This window comes from Humulus lupulus, chromosome 9 (assembly GCF_963169125.1).
Source record: "Humulus lupulus chromosome 9, drHumLupu1.1, whole genome shotgun sequence".
Classification (NCBI taxonomy): Eukaryota; Viridiplantae; Streptophyta; class Magnoliopsida; order Rosales; family Cannabaceae; genus Humulus; species Humulus lupulus.
The window spans coordinates 111,315,497-111,335,771 of NC_084801.1; the positions used below are offsets into that span (position 1 = coordinate 111,315,497).

The following is a 20,275-nucleotide window of genomic DNA, read 5'->3' on the forward strand; positions in this document are numbered from 1 at the left end:
GAATGCTACAACATTTCCATGAGAGGGAAAAACCAAACAAGTGCATAGACGCTTGCGGTCATTTGGGAGATGGACGAATCCGTCTTCGAGATAGATGAAGAAATCGACCCTAGAGTTGGAGAAAGGGCCGATCTCGAACCGTTGGAGGAGCTTGAAGAAGTAGAGCTCGACAAGAAAGATACCACGAGGGTGGAAAAATAGGAAAAAATATATCTGAAAGTGCATGATAGCAATTAACTTGCTTTTTGAAAGAAAACCTGGACATATTTGCATGGTCACACTCGAATATGGTAGGGATTAGTCCGAATGTTATAAGTCATGCACTCAATATTGATAAGAGCTTCTCCCCGAAGCAACAAAAACGGAGGCTCCTAGACGACGACTGAAAGAAAGCCCTAAAAGAGGAGGTCGAGAGGTTAAAAGCAAATCGGTTTATTCGAGATGCTTTTTATCCCGATTGGATAGCCAATCCTGTGCTGGTCCCAAAAACCAATGGCAAATGGTGAACCTGCATCGACTATTCGGACCTTAACAAGGCATGCCCCAAGGACTGCTTTCCCTTGCCTCGAATCGACCAGCTCGTAGATTCCACTGCAGGACACAACATCATGTCATTCATGGATGCTTATTCTAGATATAACCAGATTGTCATGCATGCACCTGACCAAGAACATTCGAGCTTTGTAACTGACAAGGGATTGTACTGCTACAACGTCATGCCTTTCGGGCTCAAAAATGCTGGAGACACATACCAAAGATTAGTAAATAGGATGTTTGCTGAGCAGATAGGGAATAACATGGAAGTTTATGTGGACGATATGTTAGTCAAATCCAAACATAACAATAACCGTGTGGATGATCTCACTGAATGTTTTCTCGTACTTCGGAAATACAACATGAAACTTAACCCACAAAAATGCTCATTTTGGAGTATCTTCGGGTAAGTTCCTTGGGTTCATAGTGAATGCTCGGGGTATAGAGGCTAATCCCAACAAGATCAAAGCTTTAATAGACATGCCCTCACCTTGAAAACATAAAGATGTCCATAGTTTAACTGGACGAATGGCAGACTTAAGTATGTATATCTCAAAGTCTACAGATTGACGCCTTCCATTCTTTAATCTTTAGAGGGGGAAAAAAGTTTGAGTGGTCAGATGAGTGTGAACTCGCGTTTCAGAATCTTAAGAAACACCTTGTTGAACCACTAATCTTGTCTAAACCAATCACAGGAGAAGTTTTGTACTTATACCTCGCCACAACCGAGCATACCATTAGTGATGGTACTAGTACGGGAGGATAAGAAAGTACAAAAACTTGTATACTATGTTAGCAAAAGATTACTGGGGGCAGAATCAAGATACCCATTAATGGAGAAACTGGATTTGTGCCTGATGCACGCATCTCGAAAGCCCCGACCCTATTTCCAAGAACATCCTATTCATGTGTTAACTGACCAACCACTGAGGCAGGTGTTATCTAAGCTTGAAGCATCCGAAAGACTATTGAAGTGAGCTGTCGAGCTCGAACAGTTCAAGATTACTTATCACCCTAGAACAACAATCAAAGGACAGGCTTTGGCAGATTTCATTGTCGAATGCACAGGGATCTCTAACGAGGAAGTCTTAACCCCAGCCTGCGAGCTGTGGAGACTTTATGTTGATGGATCCTCCAATGAAAATGGATCGGGGTAGGGATCATTCTAATCACCCCAACAGGAAATCGCTTCCACTTGGCGCTAAGTTTTGGCTTCGAGGTGTCAAACAACGAGGTTGAATATGAGGCATTATTAGCAGGACTTCAAATAGCCACTAAGCTCAAGGTAAAGGCCATACATTGCTATAGTAACTCACAGTTGGTTGTTAACCAAGTCCTGAGAGAATATCAGGCTCGTGATATAAAAATGGCCCCTTACTTGGAGAAGGTAAAAGCAACACTCGGAGGGTTTGAGTTCTACGCTATAGAACAAGTCCCCCGAGAGCAAAATTCAAATGCAGACCCATTGGCTAGGCTCGCCACGACTAACGAAGCTGATACACTTAACGTGATCCCGGTAGAATTTCTACAGACTCTGAGTATAAACGAGCCTGATGAAGAAGATATGAATATGATCGACTCACAACCCACCTGGATGACCCCAATAGTTGACTACCTCGAAACTGGAAGTCTCCCAACAGACCGGAACGACGCTAGAAAGCTTATGTACCTGTTGACCCTGATTTTGGTCAACTGACACGGAGTCAAAAATACTTGATGTGGACAGATATGTTAGAATGAGTATAATGACGAAAACAGTAAAGCACACAAGAATTTATAGTGGTTCGGCCCCAGAAACTGGTAATGACCTATGTCCACTTAATTTATTATTAATATAGGATTCAAAAGAGTGATCAAATAACTAGGGTTCAATGAGTTTCACCAACCTTTGAAGAACAAAACAGTATATCGAATGTGATAGCTCTAATTCACTCGTAAATCTCTAATCTCTAGTAATTAGAAAGTTCAAAAGTCCCTTCCTTGAACCATTTTTCTCTATTTATAGGCTCAAGGGGGATTACATGAATCAGTTACAGATATTCTTTCCTAAATAATCGGATACTCAGGAAATCATGGGAGATAATTTCGGATATGATCATAACTGCATAAGATTTTCTCCAAATATAACGAGTATATGACCAAGCTGGTCGTATATAACGATTGAGCGTTGCGCTGCAGAAATCTTTCTGGTCGATGGTCGAACAAGACTTCTGCCAGATGTCAGCCACGTGTACCAAATGTCTGCCATGTCATCCACGACCAAGCTGGTAGAGAATGTGTGCCATGTCATCCACGACCATGTGTACCAAAAAACAGGCATGGATGACATGGTAGACATTTGGTACACGTGGCTGACATCTGGCAGGAGTCTTGTTCGACCATCGACCAGAAAGATTTCTACGGCGCAACGCTCATTCATTATATATGACCAGCTTGGTCGTATACTCGTTATATTTGGAGAAAATCTTATGCAGTTATGATCATATCCGAAATTATCTCCCATGATTTCCTGCTCGAATTCCACTTCGGCTTGGGCATTTTCCGCCGAAGGTTCGCTCGTCGTTGGTTGGGGATTCCAGAGGCCGGCCAACCTAAGGTTAGCCTCAGTAACTAAATTTTTGACACTCTTATCAGCATTCGGCATGCTGGCTAAGAGTGCCGCCCTTGAATCCATCCCTGGAGTTGGGATTGGACGTAACCATGGGCCTGGAACACAATGAAATGTCAAGACATTATGGCAGGAAAACACTAAGCGAAGAAGCTAGTGACGTAAGAATTTTTACCTCCTCGGGTGAAGGCCAAGTTGTCTGCAGCTAAGTTAGGAGTAAGGAAGTATTCCTGGTGATACCTCCCCACATTGGAGATGTGAGTAGTGTCGGACAAGAAAGTGCGCCCGGTTTCTTGATGACAAAAGTGGAAGAACCCCATGCCTTCTTGGTTAGGGTTGGACTTAAGGTCAAAAAGAAAGTCAACCTCGTGGGGAGTGGGTTCTGGCCATTTTTTAAAGTTGTAAAGGATATAGAGTGCAGCAAGCATTCTATATCCATTTGGGGTAATTTGAAAGGGGGCAACTCCAAAGTAATTTGCCACCCCCTGAAAGAATGAGTGAAGAGGCAAAGTGGCGCCTGCCTCAATATGAAACCGCGACCAGGCGCTGTAGGCCCCGCCTTGCAGGTTGGCCCTCTGGTCGAGGGAAGGTCTAACCAGTGTCACCCCTGTTAGTTTATACTTATTTAAGTAGTTGGCGATCATCCTGATCGTCACTCTGCTCTAGGGAACAACATGCCACTCAACATCCGGCTGAGCAGCGTGTCGAGGACGAGCATGCCTTTGTACATTGGCGTCAGGAGCGTTTTCGCCTCGACCACTGGTCGATGGGGCATCAGCAGTAGGCTAGCCTGAGGAGTTAGGGATTTTCCTTTTTTGAGCTTTAGTTTTTGTTCAAGCCATTCTTTGCCAGATGTCAGCCACGTGTACCAAATGTCTACCATGTCATCCATGCCTGTTTTTTGGTACACATGGTCGTGGATGACATGGCACACATTCTCTACCAGCTTGGTCGTGGATGACATGGCACACATTTGGTACACGTGGCTGACATCTGGCAGAAGTCTTGTTCGACCATCAACCAAAAAGATTTCTGCGGCGCAACGCTCAATCGTTATATACGACCAGCTTGGTCGTATACTCGTTATATTTGGAGAAAATCTTATGCAGTTATGATCATATCCGAAATTATCTCCCATGATTTCCTGAGTATCCGATTATTTAGGAAAGAATATCTGTAACTGATTCATGTAATCCCCCTTGAGCCTATAAATAGAGAAAAATGGTTCAAGGAAGGGCCTTTTGGACTTTCTAATTACTAGTGATTAGAGATTTACGAGTGAATTAGAGCTATCACATTCGATATACTGTTTTGTTCTTCAGAGGTTGGTGAAACTCATTGAACCCTAGTTCTTTGATCACTCCTTTGAATCCTATATCAATAATAGCTCAAGTGGTCGTAGGTCATTACCAGTTTCTGGGGCCGAACCACTATAAATTCTTGTGTGCTTTACTGTTTTCGTCATTATACTCATTCTAACATATCTGTCCACATCAAGCATTTTTGACTCCATGTCAATTGACCAAAATCAGGGTCAACAATTATCAATAAAGTACTGAATTTCATTCAAAAGTTGTATTTTTTTTATTGTTATACTATTTTGCAAAACCTCAAAATTCAATAACCTAAGATCGCAATCATAGGATATTAAGGGGGCAGTCATCAGATATATTTTAAATGATGACAATGTCAAAATTGGAAAATTGGAAAATATCACATAGTTTTTTTTTTAAATAAAATAAAAAGAGAATTCATGTCAAAATCTCTAATCTATTTTTAATTTTTCTACACTTTTTATTATATTTTATTTTATTTATGATTATTAAATATTTAAAAAAAAACAAAATATCTAAAATCATCAATAACGCAGCAATACGTCTTCCGTAACTCTTTTTTTAATATTTATTAATAACTAATTTTCTAATAATTATTATAATAAATCAACCATATATAAATTCACTTTTATTTTGAAGATTTTCCAATTCATGATAATCTTTTTATTGTTTCATATTTTTAATATAAAGTTTAAAATATCTTAATTTAATTATATATAACTAATTTTTTAAAAATTATAATAATAAATAATCATATATAATTGACATTTATTTCATAATTTTCCATCTGTATTTATCTTTTCATTGTTTTGACATTTCAAATTTAAAATAAAAATATTTTTTATTTATATTTAAATAAAATATTTAGGAATAACTAATTTTCAATAATTATAATAATAAATGAATCATATATAAATTGGCATTTATCTTTAAGATTTATTATTCTGATATTTCAAATTTAAAACCAAATTATATTAATAATTAAAATATCAACATGTATACACGTGATATTGATTTGATTAAGAACATTATTACTTAAATTAATAAAAATATCTATTTAAAAAATTGAATGATTATGCAAAAGGTCATGATTTATAAATTTTCTACCTTAAAAATATAAAAATCTTAAAAATTTTATATAATAAACAAAAAAAAAAATAACGCATTAAATAAAAGCACACGTACACCAAGTAGTTTGAATTTTATTTTTTGAACTTTAACTATTCTGAATTTCTCGAAAACATGCAGGAGGTTCCCTATATAATGAACATTATTATGAAAAAAAATTACGGTGAAGACGTCTGATTAGTGCTCAAAAATATCATTTTATTAATCTTAAAGTGTAAAATTAATTAAGTTTTAATTAATATTTTCATGGATTTATTGTCATATATTTTATATTTGAAAATATTAATTTTAATTTAATTTGTGTTTAATTTTCAGGAAATAAAATATATTTTTGACACAAAGAAAAAGAAAGGAGAAAGAAAGAATTAAAATTGAAGAAATCATGAAGAAAATGATATTTTTGAAGATGAAATGGCCAAAAACTAGGCCCAAAATGGAGCCCAAACCCAAGCAATGGCTGCTCCCCCATGCTGCCACTTGGCAGCCAGCCAAGCCGCCAGCCCAGCCGCCCCTGACTCCGTCTGACACCTGACGCGCGCCTAACGCGTCTGACATGCTGCCACTTTCTGCCACACTCCAGCCGAGCCAACCATTGCACGCCACGTCGCCTGCTGCTCCCCACGCCCCGACTTGTCAGCTGCCACGGTCAGCACTTGTCCCCCACGACCCAACACCATTTGCTCTACTCCATCAGATTTTGTAGCCATTTCCCCCACTATTTTGTACACGATTTTACACGTTTTGGGTCCTATTTTCTCTATAAATAGAGAACCAAAGCCAGTGTAAATTATCAAATTGTGGAAGGAGAGTAGAGAGTATTGTTGGAGAGAAAAACACTTATTTTTCCTATTTTTCTTTTACATTTTTGTGAGTGAAAACAATGCCTATTTTAGGCTAAATTCTCTTGTGGAAAGGCTAGAGTGGAGTTCATGTTTAACATTATAATTTTAATATATTGATTCTTTATTTTGTTCTTCATTTCTATATATTTGTTACAATTAAATTTATTTTCTTCTAATGTTTATTCTAAATTTATTATTATCTTTTACATAAGTCTAGTCATGCTCTTCTTATGTAATTTAGGTTTTTAATTTAATTTATGATATTTGTTATATTATATGCTTTTTACTGCATTCTGCCATTGGTATTTTGTCGTTTTAAAGTATATAATATGATAGGTTTTTAAAATTAGAAGTTAGTATAATTTAATTAAATAACATACTTTAAGGTGAGCTTTATTATATATATTTTCCAACTATAATTAATAGTGTAGAATTATAGTTGAGTGGAATAAATCAATTTTATTAAAATATATATATGTTTGCATGAATGAAACTTATGCCTTTCATATTTTCTTTCTGATTCTAATTCCTCAATTTTATTCATTTAATGTTTATATTCTTTTTGAAATTTACATTTTTCCAAAGTTTATTATTTTTAATTTACTAATCTTTCTTTTAATTTTGTATTTTACCTCTTTGTGGATACGACATAGCCCGATTACTACTGCAACTGCTTAGAACTTTATTGGGCGATATCAACGTCCTTACGTATTCATATAAGGAGTATGTTCTATGGTTAGGGTGCAAATGAATCACAAATATTTAAATATATATATTTTTTAATCATTACAAAAAACTGCGCAATGCGCCACTATGTTACCTAGTTTTAAGGAGACAAAATTTAAAAAAAAATCATTTAACATTTAATGAAACAAATTAGATACAATGCAAATTAATTAGAACAACATCTCTCATACATATCCAACTTCTCAAATCAACCTACATTTACTCGTCAAGTGGTGCTCCCGTGAACTTTATAAAAAACATTGAATTGTTATCATGTATTATACCATACTATATATGAGTATAAGACTTTATTTTCTTTTAAAAATCTTGGATCATATGTTGTATTTCACAATATTAGTTTACGGAAAGAAACCTACGCTTGCCGTAAATCAAAATGACTGGTGGTAGGTCACATTAATAAGTATTACTCTTGAGTCCAAAAAAAAACTATTAGTGGTGCCGAATGGGTGGTCCCTCAAAGAGCTCATTCAAATTAGGGGTGCACACAGGACCCGCAAAACCCGAAAACCCAAAAAACCCGCCCGACTCGAACCTGAAAAATCCGTTTTTTCGAAAAACTCATCAAATTCGGGTATAATCCGATCCGAACCCGAAATATATCGGGTCAGGTTCGGGTTTAAGAATCAAGCCCGTCGGATTCGGGTGTAACCCGAAACCCGACCAAAAATATGAAAAAATTGAACTAAAGTTACTGAACCATAAGTAAACTACCCGACCTTTTTTTTTTCTTCTTCTCTTTCATTTCATTCAAGAAGCCTCCCTGAACTTCAAGCTTCAGCACAGCAGCCTCCTCACCTCTCCTCAAGGCTTGACCCATCGAGTTTGAGATGACTGCCGCCGACCCATCGAGACGAGAGCCTCCCTCACCCTTAGCACTCACGCGGCGGCGACACCCCCAGACCAGATCGCACGGCCACCACCAGCGGCACGCCTCACCTCACAATAAATCATCTGAAGTTTACATTTAGTATATATATATGTATATATATATGTTTTATTTCTGTAACTCTGTTAGTGTATACTATATATGTGTTTGTATTTAGTGATGAGCCGATTTTTTTCATCAATATATATATGTATATTTAATTTGTTTTGTATCTGTTAAGAAACTTCTACCACGAATTACTATTATAACTCACCATGCTTTTTTTTAGCAAATAAACACCCATATTTTTTTGAAAAAGATGGTATTTTTGAAAAAAAATAGCATTTTTGCAAATTTGGGATTTTCGGCCCAAAATCACAAATGGCCCAGCCAACCCGAAATGAAACCCGAACCCGAGTGAACCCGAACCCGAACTCGAAAAAACCCGAAAATTTCGGATCGGTTTCAGTACCATTTTTTTTAACCTGAAACCCGCAAAACCCAAACCCGTCGAACCCGAAACCCGAAAATCCGACCCGTGTGCACCCCTAATTCAAATGGTACTACCCTCCAGCCTTAAGGTGGCCAAAGCTCGCTGGAATATGGAATCAAATCTCATGGTGTGCAACTTTAACTAGCGTGTGTGCAGCAAGGTCCGCCGCTTTTGGCAGCAAACTCATTTGTGGTTGGCTCTTCCCTTTTGGACGACATGTGTGGCGATATATATGGTCGGGGTCTGGGTTGGATAGAACAGCATGGAGAGAGATAGAGAAACCCAAGAAAAATAGGGAGAGAGAAAAAAGTTTATTTTTGGGTATGAATTAATTTAAGACTCGATATCAAAAGGTTATTATATTTTTATCCGATAATATTGTAAATAAAATTTAAAAAAAAGAACAAATGATGTAAATTTTCTTAAAATTATTCATTTCTCTATTGATTGATATCAACTATAAACTAATCATTTCATTGTCCATTTTACAATCACTTCTAAAAATTAAGTAGAGTGGATGTAAAGTGTGATTATACATAGATAATTGATTATCGTCTTCTTAAATGCTCACATCACATCCTGTGATATACTATTGGGAGGAAATTAGTATCAACAACTCGAAAAGAGGGGCACATATGCACCACCATAAAGTGAACAAATTATATATATATATATGGGAAATTTAAATTTTTATGCTTAATGAAGTGTACTAAATAAAAAATGCTAGGCATAATCATTTCAAAAAAATATCAAATCTTTTGACAATACCCAAAATACTCCTCCCATAATTTTTCCATCAACTTCCTCTTCTCTCTTCCCTCTCTCTCTCAACCCATTCCTCTCAACTCTCTCTCTAGAAAAAAATTCATGGATAAAGTAAAATATAAGAGAACTCAATGTAATAGCAAGTATTCATTACTTAGGACACTAAAATACTGCATTTCGAACAGACCTGGGCATCATTTTTAAGTTTTTTTTGTGATTTTTTTCATATCTAAAACTTTGAAATCTACAGAAAATCGATGTGGTTCGATGGTGCTTGATGTCAGCTCGATGGAGCCTTCAAAATCAAGATTTTCATGAAAAAATCGATGTTGCTAAATGGTGGTTCGATGGTGTTCGATGCGATTCTTGCAAAATACGTAATTTTTCACTTGGGTGTCCGTTTGGGGTGATTTTTTTTATTTTGGATATTTTCTCAAGATCTACACGTTTGGGAAATATAAATCTTGAAAAAAATAACAAATGCAAAACATACCTCATGTTCAAGATATGTTTTGGTATGTTTTCAATTTCTAAACTTTGAAAATGTGTATATGAACATCTAAAACGTGTAGATCTCAAAAAATACCCAAAATAAAAAAAATCATCATAAACAGACACCCGAGTGAAAAATTATGTCTCTTACAAAAATTGTATCGAACCACTATCGAACTACCATCGAGCAACCATTGAACCACCATTGAGCAACGTCGATTTTTTCATGAAAATATTGATTTTGAAGGCCCCATCGAGCAACCATCGAGTTTGGCATAATTTTTGAGTTATTTTTCAGATCTAAAACCCTGAAATATGTAGAAAATTGACTTTGCTCGATTGTTGCTTGATGGTACTCGATACAGCTCGATGGGGCATTCACAATCAATATTTCCATGAAAAAATCGACGTTATTCGATGGTTGCTCGATGGTGGTTCGATGCAATTCTTATAAGAGACATAATTTTTCACTCGGGTGTCTGTTTGTGATGATTTTTTTATTTATTTTGGGTATGTTTTTTAGATCTACACGTTTTAGATGTTCACATACATATTTTCAAAGTTTATAACTTAAAAACATACCAAAACATATCTTGAACATGAGGTATGTTTTTCATTTGTCATTTTTTTCAAGATTTATATTTCCCAAATGTGTATATACACATCTCAAACGTGTAGATCTTGAAAAAATACCCAAAATAAAAAAAAATCACCCCATACGGACACCCGAGTGAAAAATTACGTATCTTACAAGAATTGCATCGAACACCATTGAACCTCCATCGAACCACCATCGAGCTGGCATCGAGTACCATCGAACCACCATCGAACCACATCGATTTTCTGCAGATTTCAAAGTTTCAGATCTGAAAAAAAATCGTAATAAAAACTCAAAAAGCATGCCCAGATTTGTTCAAAATGTAGTATTTTAGTGTCCTAAGTGGAGAATACTTGCAGTTACATTAGTTTCTATGATATTTTACCTTACCCATGAATTTTTTTCTAGAGAGGGAGTTGAGAGAAATGGGTTGAGGGAAAGAGAGGGAAGCAAGAATGGAAAGGGATGAGAAAAATTATGAGAAATGTATTTTGGGTATGTCAAAAAATTAACATTTTTTAAAAATGATTTAAATGTCTAATATTTTTTTTTTTTTGACTTAAAACCCTGGTTAAACATAAAAACTCAAATTTCCATTATATATTTATATAAATTTGAATCCTTGAGCCGGTGGTGACAAATCTATGAGGCCTAACACCCTAATCAAAGGTGTTTGGGTTGTTTATACATAGATCTATAAATATATTTTATTATAGTAAAGTGTAATTTAATTAATTTTAGCAATATATTTTATCAAAAAAAAAAAGAGGGTATGTGAGAATAATACAACACATAAAATTAGAGTTTGCAGCATAAAAACGTCTTTTAATTTTGTAGTAATTTGATATGATATGACGCATGCCATTGACAAGAGAAGTCGGCGGTTAAAATATAATATTATAATTTGGGAAAGAAAGAATAAAAATTGTGAAAAGCATAGTGAATTTTGTAAAAATTTCTTATTAGATTCTGTGTTTTGTTAAATGATAATTTGACTCTATATTTGTAAAATGAAACTAAATAATACATTGAGTCCAATTTTCGTCAAACTTTTTTAAATATAACCAAAGTACCCTTGAAAATATGAATTACTTATTGAAATAAAAAGGAAACTAACTAAAACCCCTAATTAAAATATAATAATAATTAAAAAATTTAAAAACTTAATTAATTACAAATTAAAAAATAAAAAATAATCTTATAAATTTTGATATTCTCTCTCTCCCCTCTCTTCTGGTCTTTCTATTTCCTCTCTTTGTGTTCCCTTCCTACCCCACCCCCATTTTAGATCTATAATTAAACCCAGAAATACCGATGAGAAAAAAATATCAATGAACCTATTAGCTTTCGGTTCCTCAGCCCCGTTGCCCAGTCTCTCTCTAACCCCAGCCCCAGGCTCCTTAGCTTCACGTGGACAGGCTAGAACTGAGAGGTCCCTAAGCTTCGTGTGGACAGACCAGAACTGAGAATTTCCGGCGAAGCCCAATCTTCCAACTTCGGCCATGCTTGACGAAATGGTTTCTCTCTCTCTGTCGATAGACTGCGGCATCACAGCTCTGGGCAACGGATCTAGGCCAATAGGCATCGAGTAATTTGTCCTTTACTTCTCTTTGCCATTTTGTTAGCCACCTGCCCCTGAGTTTCTCTATCATTGCGATTTCTTAATCCCAATGGTCATTTTCATGTCAAGCAGCGTAGTAGGAGTGCGAGTTGTCGAGTCATACCATCGGTAATACTGTAGGCAGATCGCCTAAAAAAGGTTATCAGGTCTTCCTCTGAGGCAACTAATCCGCATTGGCTGACACCTGGCCTATCCCTAAGATTCCGAGGACTAGGTCATCGACTTGGAATATAGCTGGGGGCAAGGAAAAGACGTATACTACCAAGAATCTCCGGGAGGTAACATTATGAAGACATTCATAGCTTTCGGGACATGGCCCAGGAAAGATGTCGACGCCTTCTCATTATTCGAGGAGGTGGACCTCCAATCGTTGGATTGATCCCCCGAGGACATATGTGTTGGGCTGATCCCCCTCTCTTCTGGTCTTTCTCTTTCCTCTCTTTGTGTTCCCTTCCTACCCCGCCCCCATTTTAGATTTATAAGTAAACCCAGAAATACCGATGAGAAAAGAATATCAATGAACCTATTAGCTTTGTGTTCCTCAGCCCCGTTGCCCAGTCTCTCTCTAACCCCAGCCCCAGGCTCCTTAGCTTCGTGTGGACAGACTAGAACTGAGAGGTCCCTAAGCTTCGCGTGGACAGACCAGAACCGAGAATTTCCGGCGAAGCCCAATCTTCCAACTTCGGCCATGCTTGACGAAATGGTTTCTCTCTCTCTCTGTCGATAGACTGCGGCATCACAGCTCTGGGCAACGGATCTAGGCCAATAGGCATCGAGTAATTTGTCCTTTACTTCTCTTTTCCATTTTGTTAGCCACCTGCCCCTGAGTTTCTCTATCATTGCGATTTCTTAATCCCAATGGTCATTTTCATGTCAAGCAGCGTAGTAGGAGTGCGAGTTATCGAGTCGTACCATCGGTAATACTGTAGGCAGATCGCCCAAAAAAGGTTATCAGGTCTTCCTCTGAGGCAGCTAATCCGCATTGGCTGACACCTGACCTATCCCTAAGATTCCGAGGACTAGGTCCTCGGCTTAGAATATAGCTGGGGGCAAGGAAAAGACGTATACTACCAAGCATCCCCGGGAGGTAACATTATGAAGACATTCATAGCTTTCGGGACATGGCCCAGGAAAAATGTCGACGCCTTCTCATTATTCAAGGAGGTGGACCTCCAATCGTTGGACTGATCCCCGAGGACATATGTGTTGGGCGTTGCTTCATGAAAAAGCGGCATGTATCCTTGGGTGAAAACACAAATAACAATAGTAAACATAAGATTTAAGATTTGGGTGATGTGCGTTATTATTAATATAGAATAATGATATGTGCACCAAAATATTATGCACAGTGACGTAATAATATTTTTTTAAATAGTAGATTCCGAATTTAATAAATGTTATTAGTTAAATTAGTCTTTTGATGTCAACGTCAACGGATAATATTTATGTGCATATTTTACGAATGGGTGTGATTAATCATTAATATATAGTATACTTGTATGCATGTGCTGGGACAGTGGCAATTGGTTAAATTAAATGACGCGTAATCTTTCATGATAAGGTTCTCGGAACATTGCACTTTTGCAGCTGTATTCCCTATTCTATTACTATCATTAATGACTCATGTCATGAATATGTGTCGGCTCTCTCTCTCTTCTCTCTTAGCTAACTGTACTGAAAGTCACTACAAACCACTTGTTTCTTTTTCTTACTTTTTCACTTCCTTTCCATACAACTCAACTCTTCCATTTCAAGTTTCTATATTTGCCTTAATGTCCTAGACTACTACTACTCTCACTTGTCATTCATTCAGATTATCTCTCTCAGGTACATGATGCTGCTGGTGTCCTTGCTTTTAATCTTATTAATTAAGCTGCATAATGTTACTTTTTTATTTAAGAACCATAAATTCACTATAAATAAAAGTGCATATATTCTAATATATTTTGTCTTTCGAGGGTTGGGTATTACTTTTGCAGAGAAATCATTCATATTCATCTAACAAAGATCTATTTACATATATATATATATATATAAAATTATGTATGCAGAGAAGGGAAAGAAATGGCGAAATCAATAAGATTATTAGGCCTTGTGACTCTTGTAAGTGCACTCATATTGTTGTTGAAAGTAGATGCCTTTCCTGTAGGAATAACTTTCATGCAGAATGCAGTAGCCAAAGGAGCTGGTAAGCAAACCTAACTAACTACTAAAATTGAATTGACTCAACATTATTTATTCTAACCAAAAATAAAAAAATCACATTGACTAGTTTGCTTGGATGGAAGCCCCCCAGCTTACCACCATGCTCCGGGATTTGGTGCTGGGATCAACAACTGGTACATTACAATGGAGGTACCTTGTTCGATTCCTCTTTTCTTTTCTTTTTTTCCTTTTTCTTTTTATGACCTTTAATTTAAATGTGGTTTGTTTTGTTATGGTTGATTCACAGGGAGGAGGTTGGTGTAACAATGTCACTACTTGCCTGGACCGTAAGAACACTCGTTTGGGTTCATCTAAGCAGATGGTAAAGGAGCTTTCATTTTCTGGAGTTCTCAGCAACAAGCAAAAATTTAATCCAGGTATAAATATTTGTAGTCTTCTAATAAGTTTTTCTATATTTCAACTCTTTGAGATAGTAAAAGTTAAATTCAATGGCAGATTTTTATAATTGGAATAAGATCAAGGTCAGGTACTGTGATGGTTCATCATTTACTGGCGATGTTGAAGCAGTTAATCCAGTAAGTTAAGAACATATTTCTTATGTTATTTGAATTTGACTCAATACTTACCCTATCTTATCTTTATCTTTATCTTTAGGCCACTAATCTCCACTTCAGAGGTCAAAGGGTGTGGCTTGCCATCATGGAGGATCTATTAGCAAAAGGAATGAAAAACGCTCAAAATGTATGAGTTAGTAACCACAATCTGCTAGCGTAGCTAATACAAATCTCTACTATTATTACTACAACTAACTAGTTGAGCTTGTAACAAACAACAAACCACAGGCAATTCTCTCAGGCTGTTCTGCTGGTGGATTGAGCTCTATTCTGCACTGTGATAAGTTCCGAGCTCTCCTTCCAGCCACTACCAAAGTAAAATGCCTTTCAGATGCTGGTTATTTCATCAATGCGTAAGCCTATACATAACCCCATCATTAAATTTTTCATTATCTCTTATATGATCTCTTCTAAATATTAGCTTTTGCACGAGTGGGACTCAAAACTTGTGTACTACTGAATAACAGGAAGGATTTAGCTGGAACACGACACATCGAAACCTTTTATAGTCAAGTGGTTGCAACACATGTATATATATATTGACTTCTTATCCTTATTATATTGCCTCTTTTCTTGTTTTGGTTCCCTCTTATAGCTTACATTGAAGAATTGTTTAAATTTTTGTAGAATTCTGCCAAGAATTTGCCCCCATCTTGCACTTCCAGATTGAACCCAGGGCTGGTAAGTGTATCTGTTTGTTTGTGTGCTTTGTTTGGTTTTCTTTCGAAACATTTTATCACTACTTTCTACTCTTATTAAAATCTATCATTGCAGTGCTTCTTCCCACAAAATGTGGTAGCACAAATCCAGACACCCATATTTTTTGTAAACGCAGCCTATGATTCATGGCAGGTTAGTTAGTTTACATATAATTCTAGTTCTTCATAACTAGCCTCGTGATGAAATTAAAGAATTTGTTCTGAAATCAATGGACCCGGTTAATATAATTGTCAGATAAAGAACATTTTGGCACCTGGTGTTGCTGATCCTCATGGAACATGGCATGACTGCAAGCTCGATATAAAGAAGTGCTCATCGGGTCAACTCAAAACTATGCAAGGTGAGAACATTAGTTAAATAGAAAACTTTACATACTGTGTGAAAACAAACAAATCGACAATGAAAACAAAAATAAGGACACCGATTTACGTGGAAATCTTTTATGAGAAAGGGAAATCATAGAATAACTAATAGGTCCATATCGTTACCACTTTAGAGCCCAAAAAATGACGTGCTGCGAACTTTTCAGACCAGATCAATAGAATTCGGGTCACAATCACAATATTTATTATTGTTAGTAATATTATTGTTTTGTGTGTTGTTTTAGATTTTAGAGTGCAGTTTTTAAGTGCGATCAATGGTCGGATGGACTCTGCTTCCAAAGGAATGTTCATAGATTCATGCTATGCACATTGCCAAACGGAAGTGCAGGAGACATGGATGAGGTCTGACTCTCCTGCGCTTGAAAAGACGGTAAGTAAAGCACAGCTGCTGCTACTACTATTAATTACTACTTTTTCTTTTCTTGTGTTGTTAGTATTTTTCTAATTGTCTAAAATATTATGTTTTGTTGTGATGATTTGACCCCAAACAGACAATAGCCAAGGCAGTTGGAGACTGGTATTTCGACCGAAGTCCATTTAAGAAGATCGATTGTCCTTACCCTTGCAATCCTACTTGTCACAACCGCATTTTCGATTAAGACCACACCATATATCCATACCATAATATATATATAGATATCTGCTATTGTCACTCATTGTTTATGAAATAGTCAAATCACATGTTACTTATCATGTTATTGACACGCTAATGTATCCAATAAAGTAGTTTTCACTCTTTTTATATCAAATATATATGAAAGGAGTGGAAACGGTGAAAATAAAGTTTATTTATTATATTGTTATTGTAATAATCGAGAGATGAATGATTCTCTGTATAGTGTAATATCTTTTATGGAACAATTAAGTGTCTAGTTCTCTCTCTCATTAACTAATGCACAACACAATCAGCTGACCATAATTAGAGTTGAAAGCTCGCCAAAGAAGAAGAAGAAGAAGAAGAAGAAGAAGAAGAAATAGGTGTAGATTCAAAGACAATGGTGGTCTACCAGTGATTTCTTCTGTAAAAATAAGCATCCGTCAAAAACCATGGATATAGCACTTGAAAATAATAAATTGGGTCTGTGGATTAATGTCTTACTTAAAATAGTTGGGAAAGTGTTCCTTAAACATGTTTAAATCAATTAATTAATATTAATACATGCAACTTGATATCAATCCCACTTCTTTATTAAAAAAAAGTTTAGTATGCCTTAATCTCGACATTCATGTTCTTGTTAATGAATGTTGATCAACAATTTCACTAATAACAATAATAAAATGGAACTTTAAATGTTTATACATTAATTAGAAAATAACAACAAAAATAAAATATAGTAGAAAACATAATACAACGTAAGCATATGAAACATTTACAAATCGACCCAATTTTATATGGTTTTATAAAATATATCATGTTGCTATTGTAATTACATTTATTTAGTGACGTTTTTGAGTTATATTACTATCTCGTGTTAAGAATTGTCATGTATGTATTTAAGTAATATAAATAAAATTAAAATGATCTATACCCATAAATAAATAATGAAAAATACATCAAGAGTGAAGATAAAATTGAAAAGATCCACTAAACTCGCGATCAAACCCCACTCCCTACCAAAGTTACTCCAGCCCAATTAAGATGAATTTAACTTAACCTAGCTTGACTCTTATTCAGATAAAGCATATATTTATTGAAAAAACAATATTTGGATTTTAGGTATCCCAAACTCTAAAACTAACTTTAAAAAGAAAAAAACTAAAGTAGTGTTTGGTTGCAAAACAAAAACTGGTAATAGTAATAGTAATAGTAATGATAATAGGAATAGAATATAATAGAATTTTGATTGTTTTGTTTGGTAGAGACATTAAATATGCCTAATGGAATGAAATGAACTATATAATATTTTGACTAAAATACCCTTACTCTACTTTTGTAAATGATTTTTTTATAAATCAAATTATCATTATTTTTTAATGTTAGTTTTTATTATATATATATACTATTTTTTAATATAAAATACTATATTTTATGTATAATAAAAACTTTTTTTACTACAAAATTAAAAAAAAGTATTTTATTTAGTTTTAGTAAATTTTATTTTAGATGGCTCAATATTGAAAAAAAAAATATATGGTAGTTTATTTAGATAATAGGATAATTTAATTTTAGAAAATAAATAAATATTTTATATATACTTAATGGATATCAAATTAAGATATTATAAATACATATATATTGTTATAAATATTATATATATGGATGCCCATAATAATGAAGAATCACTAGGTTACCCAAAGTAAAATATTAGCATTAATTCTTGATTGTATTCAGAGTAATTACCCGATTTCCTTAGAGCTTCACTACAAGAAAAACCACTTTTAGGGACGACACGTTGTAAGTCGCCCCTAATATTATGGAAAGTTATTAGGGGCGACAAAATGCAATATTAGGGGCGACACGTCGCCCCTGATAGTGAGATATTTTACGTGAAATTTGGGCGCCATTTTAAAATTGGTGAAAAGTATTAGGGGCGACATGTCGCCCCTAATATTAGAGCCGTCGCCCCTGATAATCAGATATTTTGCCCAAAATTAAGAGGGAAATTTTGGCGGTGAGTTTTAATTGTGAAAAGTATTAGGGGCGACACGTCGCCCCTAATAATGGGACCCGTCGCCCCTAATAATTTTATATACTCATCTTTCTCCCTGCCCCTCACCGGATCCGTAACAAAACAAAAAAAAACGAAAACACACACAGTTGTTGATCCCAAAAGAGGGTGTTTTAATAATTAAACTCGCAAGTGCACGAATCGTTTCGGAATATAATGTTCATGTAAGTACGAGGTCGAACCCATGGGAGTTGACTAACATCAAAAGAAACTATTTCAAACAAAGCAATAATATTCTAACCTAGTTCCAAATATTTGATGAGATTTTGTTTTAGAAAAATAAAAGACAAGCAATAAAAATATTTAATAATTAAATAGAGAAATGGTTTTCAAATGAGATATGTAAAATAAGATTATTAAGATATTAGAATCCACAAAATGCAAGTTCAATAGTATTTATAAGTATATTGATTCCCAAGTTTAGATATAGTTGAAATAGATCACACTATATTTTTTTCAAGATACATTTTCTATTCAAGCACAAGTTACTTTAAAAAAGGTAGGATTTTTCTTCACTTATAAAAGATATAATTTCTAAGCATTAGTTGTGTTACAACCTAATGAAACTACAAAAAAAATCAAAGAGATTATGTTTAGGCAAAATATGATACTTATGCTCTAAGAATTAGATGTGAACAATTTAATGAAAAACATTTAATCAAAGAATATCATATATTTTGCATAATGAAGAACTAAGTGTAATATGCTTTAACACTCAATAATAGATGAAAAATGCATATCTTTGATAGAAAAATCCATAAACAATGTTACACAAATGGAAAATCAACATACAACAAAAAATACTATCTAGTTACATTTTGCTTCATCATCATCTTAATAACCTTTGAAAAAGATTAGAAGCTCATAACTAGATAAAAATTACAAAATAACATACTTGACATGCTCTTCAAAAGATGAAAATGGTAGAGAAAATAGTGAAGAGAAGAGAGAAAAATATGTGTAGAAGATGTTGAAAAGATGAAGAAGAAGAGCTCCCCAAATGGTCTTACAATACTCTATTTATAGGCAAAATATGGAGATTAAATTAATCAAATTAAAATAAATAAATTGATTAATTTAATTGTGTTGGGAAGTGGTAGGATAAATAGAGTAAGTGTAAGAGTATTGGAAAGATGAAATGTTTGGTTGGGTAAAAGATTAGTGAAAAGTTAGGGTAAAAAAAATGAACTATGAATGTTTATTTAGGTAAGAAAAATAGGGAAGAGTGAATTGATATTTGAGTGAAAAATATTGGGAATAAAAATGTGGGTTTTGGCCTTTTGGTGGCTATTGGCAGAGTGGGTTCGACTGAGATGGAGTTGGGCCTGGATTGGGACTGCTGGCTGCTTTGTATTGCTATTGGGCCTTGGTGGAAGAGGCAGGTCCATGGCTGGCACTTGGAGCAATAGCTGAATGTTGGGCCTTGGATGCTTTGGGAAGTGATGAAGCTGCATGGTCATGGCTGGGAGAGCTTCAGGTGTGATGTTGCTGAAGAGGCTATATGCTGCTTGTCCGTACGGCTGATGAAGAGGGAGTCTCATACATGATTGCTGAAGGAGTTGTAGCAGGCGGTTTGGGCCTTGGAGCTGGGCTCATTTGAGTTTTCAAAAACGCCACTTTTCTTTATTCTTTTCCTCACTTTTAAAACCCAAAATTGCACTAACTTCTCTACAAAATAAATATAAATTAAGTCATG

At 35.2% G+C, this 20,275-nt stretch overlaps 1 protein-coding gene across 1 annotated transcript; it reads left to right on the top strand.

The window, feature by feature from the left end:
• The first annotated feature begins 13,660 nt into the window (after positions 1-13,660).
• On the top strand, positions 13,661-16,771 carry LOC133801719 (pectin acetylesterase 8-like). Its single transcript, XM_062239980.1, has 13 exons — positions 13,661-13,854; positions 14,079-14,215; positions 14,300-14,382; positions 14,480-14,609; positions 14,689-14,768; positions 14,848-14,934; positions 15,036-15,160; positions 15,275-15,335; positions 15,435-15,488; positions 15,582-15,659; positions 15,762-15,867; positions 16,135-16,280; positions 16,402-16,771. Exons 2-13 carry the CDS (start codon positions 14,092-14,094, stop codon positions 16,507-16,509), a joined length of 1,182 nt encoding a protein of 393 aa, XP_062095964.1. The 5' UTR covers positions 13,661-13,854; positions 14,079-14,091; the 3' UTR covers positions 16,510-16,771.
• Positions 16,772-20,275: the final 3,504 nt, after the last annotated feature.